A 4506-nucleotide genomic window follows, 5' to 3' on the forward strand; every position below is an offset into this window, starting at 1 on the left:
TAGCCCAAATCTGGGGAAACAATACTGGTATGTACAGTACTTTGCAATGTTCTCCCACACAAAATCTGCTAAGCAATTATTTTCTGGCAATAAAAATCCTTAAATTTCAGTAACTCATTATCTTTAACTGGCAATGCTAATATACAATCTGGGAGTCTAAAAATTCTATTGCCCTTGTTTTGAAAGTTCTATACATATTAAAGCAGGGCCAATGACTGTCCCAAAAAATATTTTGAAGGCTGGCTTTTAAAAGAAAAATGGCAATATTAAAAAAAAAAAAAAAAAGAAGAAGAAGAAAAAGAAAACATAATGAAAGTCCATTGTCTTGTACAATGTCAAATCCTAGGACAAATACTAAAACATTGTCTTTGTCAATTGAGGTACTTGCCTGTTCCCTCCTTCCTGTGTAATTATGTGCATTCATCCTATTCTTCCTCTCTCTCTCCTCCTCTCCTTTTTCTTTTCCTTCTCCTTTTCCCTTGCCTTCTTTTCCCACTTTCCTTCTCCTGTCCCATTCCTTTCTCCTTCTCCCTTCTCCTTTTCCCTTCCTTTCCCACTTCTCTTCCTCTTTCCCTTCCCTTTTCCCTTCCCTTTTCCTTTTTCTTCCCTTTCCCCTTTCCCTTCCCTTCCCTTCTCCCTTTTCTTTCTCTTTCCCTTTTCCTTTTTCTTTTCCCTTTCCCTTTTCCTTTCCCTTCCCTTTTTTTCTTGGAGAGAATAGATTCTTCTCCTTGTGGTATTTCAGTAGGATACATATTTTACTACATGGCTCAATCTGAATTTTTAAACCAACTTTACTTTTCTAGTGTACACATTTAACTCAATTTCTCTTTCACAATACTGCCTAAAATTGATCTTAGTCCATAACTTTGAAGATGTCTTTTGCCACCCTTAATCTTATCAATAATCTCTCATATTATACAGTGCTTAGCTGTGCTGATGAGGCCTTTGTCCATCTGGCCCCGGGTGCCTTTGTCAACTGGCCTCCCCCTACTGTCTTATGTTAATGCAGTCAGACTGATTCATATATTGGGCAACAAACATACCTCCCAATTTTTACACCTCTGAGCTTTGGATCCTCCCACTCAAATATCACTGAAATTTCTACCCTTCTCTCTCCCAAATCCTGTTCAGTCTTCAAAACTGAGTTAAATACTAAAAAACAAAGGGTGGGAGTGTGAGGGGGAGCTGTTGGAAAGAGCTTATTCATTCATCCCAAAGAGTATTTAATCATCCCCTATGTACAGGTGTCACTGTGACAGGTGTTGGGGTGAGAAAGCAAACGCTAAACCACCCTCTCTCTCATGGATGCTACATTATTTCTTGGGAGAAAAAATGTAAACATCTAATAATCCTTCAAAAAACACAAGGCAAAATTTAGAGTGAAAGGTACTAGAAGATGGGGGGAATTAGGAAAAACATCGTAGCCTAGGAAGATCTTTGAAAGAAATAAGAAATTCTAAAAGATAGGGGTGAGATGAGACAATTTCTTGACATGAAAGACATTGTTTTCTTGTCTTACTCAGAATGGTAAGAATAAGTTTAGAAACTGAGTAGTTTCAGGAAGTCTATAAGGGCATTAACCCTTGAGAGGGCTAGCAGAAAAGAAATGAGGACAAGGAGGATAAAACTCGGAAAAGTCAAAGTCAAAAGTGAGCCTTAGCAATGTGCTCCCCTCAATTTTCTTTTTCTTTGCCACCTTCAATCTCAATTCCTGACTTTATTTTCTCCTGTCTTTATATGTCCAAGTGATCCCTCACTTGAAAAGCAAGCCCTTCCCTTAATCTGATCCCTAAATCTGCCTAGTCCCTCTATTTCTCGCTATGATTTTGGGGTCAGACTTCTTTTTTAAATTTTTATTTATTTTTCTTTTTTATTTTCAAATCATATGCATGGATTAATTTTCAACATTGATAGGATCAAACTTCATATGTCATTGGCAGTTGCTGTCATCCAGTCTCATCTCTTCCTCCCCGCAATCTCTTCTAAAAGAATCATTTTGACTTTTGTCCCCACCAAGAGTCCCTCACAAATCTATGGAATCAGAAGAAAAAATGACCTTTTCTGAAAGCTTGTTTTTGGTCTTCTCTCTGTATAATTTTTTGTTGCTATCCATTCCTAGCTTCTTGAAATCTCATTCCCTTGGCCTCCATGATTTGAAATGACTTTACTTTTTTCTCTAAAATTGCTTCTTCTGACTTCATTAATGACTCCCCCCTTTTTTCTCTGTCTCTTAAATATGGATGTTCCATTTCCTCCTCCAAATTCTATTCCAAGCATCCAGTTGTATATCATTCTGTACATTTGATCCATCAAAAGGACATGTATTAAGCCCCTACTATGTGCCAGGCTTAGTGCTAAGTGTTGAAGGTGCAAATAATGAAATAACCCTCCCTTTCAAAGATCTTCCATCCTAGTGGACTGATGTACTATCATATACAAAATGCACATCAAGAGAATGGATATAAGTATTACCTTCTGCATCCTTTATTCCATTTAATGCTTCCTTTTTTCTCTTCTCATGCAAAGATCCATCTTCCATCTTTGGGCATTTTCTCTGGCTGTCCCTCAGGTCTGGTTTGCTCTCTCTCCTCACTTCTGCCTCACTGAATCCCCGGTTCCTCCTAAAGCTCAGCTCGAGCATCACTTCTGCTGGATCCCCACCTGCTCATGCTTTATGTTCCAAAGTGACCTTACATCTGCTGTGATAGTATCCATTATACATGAAGTTACAGCCATAGTTTCTCTCCTATTACAAGGACAGGGGTAGTTTGAGTTTGGGATCCCCAGCACCACAATTGTTGATTAATTGAACAGAATTTCAGAGCCTACTGGAAATGAATACAAGCTAGACAAATACAAGTAATGTATGTAAGTAACTTCCCAATAAGTGGCTTTCTACCTTCTGACTTCTAAGCTCTAGATAGTGAGATGATGTCCACACTGGATTTGACAACGCTTAAAACTCTATGCAAAAGTGATAAATAATAATGTTTATGACTACCTTTTTCATCTTCCAGAGCTTGTGTCCAAGGTGCTGCTCCCTAAGTGGCCTTTGAGAGTCTTGGAGGCTGGGAGGTAGCAGACTTTTGGGTCTTCTGTAATTGTGACAGCCCCCTGGCATTCAGTGGGCCAGAGGCTGAAGGTTCATCCACTTGCTATGTCCCAGGGGTGGGGCACGTGATGTCACACTCACCTGTGACACCCAAGTCCAAAGATCCTGGCAATTTGAAACTCAGAAGGCTGGAGCCAAGATGGTGAAGACCTGGGCCATCCCGTGCTCTCGGACACCTTGAAGATGTTTTACTTGAAGACCAACTTGGAAGCCCTCTGGAGGATTTCCAATCTCACCCCCTTTACCCAGAAGCACCTGAAGAAGGTCTACGCCAGCCTTGCCCTCTGCATGCTGGTGGCAGCCACGGGTGCCCACCTGAACGTGGCGGCCCACCTCTTCGAGGCCGGCTTTCTCTCAGCGCTGAGCTCCTTCATGATTCTCTTCTGGCTGCTGATCACCCCCCACCGAGATGACACGGAGCCCAAGAGACTGCTCCTGCTGGGGGGCTTCGCTTTCCTCATCGGGGTCGGGCTGGGCCCCGAGCTGGACTCCTGCATCGACACTGACCCCAACATCGTCCCTTCCTCCTTCATGGGCACGGTGATGACCTTCAGCTCCTTCACCCTGAACGCCTTCTATGGCCGCTGCCTCGGCTGCCTCTGCCTGGGGGGCATCCTGCTGTCCGCCCTCATCCTGTTGCTGGTCTCTTACCTGGGGAACCTCTTCTTCCTGTCCAGCTGGCTCTCGCAAGCGAACATGTACATCGGACTGGCGTTCCTGTGCGGACTCGTGATCTTCGACACGCAGCTCATCATCGAGAAGGCAGAGAGAAAGGACGAAGACTACATTTGGCACTGCATGGACCTGTTCCTGGACTTTGTTACCCTCTTCAGGAAATTCATGGTGATTATTGAAATGAATGAAAAGGGCAAGCTGAAAAGGCAATAAAAGGACAACCATCTGACATTTTTCTCATTGGCTCTTTTCTTACAAACCCAAATTTTCTCTTTGTACCAACAGCAGGAGGCATATCAGTGAAAAAGAAAGGCATTGATTAAAAAAATAAAGCTTTGGCCCTCTCTCGTTTTCTATTATGTCATTTTTTAAAATTAGAAAACATTATCAGATCTTTTAAACTTCTGGCCTTTTGGTTCCTGGATTTCCATTTATCACCTCTTCCCTATCCTTTCCCCCATCTGCCATTTTTTCTCCATCCTACCAGAGTCCTAACTAGGGTTAGACAATAGAACTTTTCCTCAGTGGTTCAGTCTAAAGGAGAAACACCAAGGTTGGAAGAAGATAAGCTTTGGGGTAGAGACGATGACCTCGTTCCCTCCATAATGAAAGTGCTGTCTTTTCAGGGGGTCTTCTCTTAGAATTCTGGTCATAAAGGAAAGAGCACAGGAGCTAGACCAGACCAGAACCTGCAGCAACAGGCTGAGAACTGATCTCCC

The 4506-nt window shown here is 42.3% G+C and overlaps 1 protein-coding gene across 1 annotated transcript; it reads left to right on the forward strand.

Moving 5' to 3' along the window:
* The first annotated feature begins 3209 nt into the window (after nucleotides 1–3209).
* Nucleotides 3210–4138, forward strand: LOC127557725 (bax inhibitor 1-like). Its single transcript, XM_051991032.1, has one exon. It carries the CDS (start codon nucleotides 3296–3298, stop codon nucleotides 3998–4000), a length of 705 nt encoding a protein of 234 aa, XP_051846992.1. The 5' UTR covers nucleotides 3210–3295; the 3' UTR covers nucleotides 4001–4138.
* The last annotated feature ends 368 nt before the right edge of the window (nucleotides 4139–4506 follow it).

The sequence above is a fragment of the Antechinus flavipes genome, chromosome 3 (assembly GCF_016432865.1).
Source record: "Antechinus flavipes isolate AdamAnt ecotype Samford, QLD, Australia chromosome 3, AdamAnt_v2, whole genome shotgun sequence".
NCBI classification, from domain to species: Eukaryota; Metazoa; Chordata; class Mammalia; order Dasyuromorphia; family Dasyuridae; genus Antechinus; species Antechinus flavipes.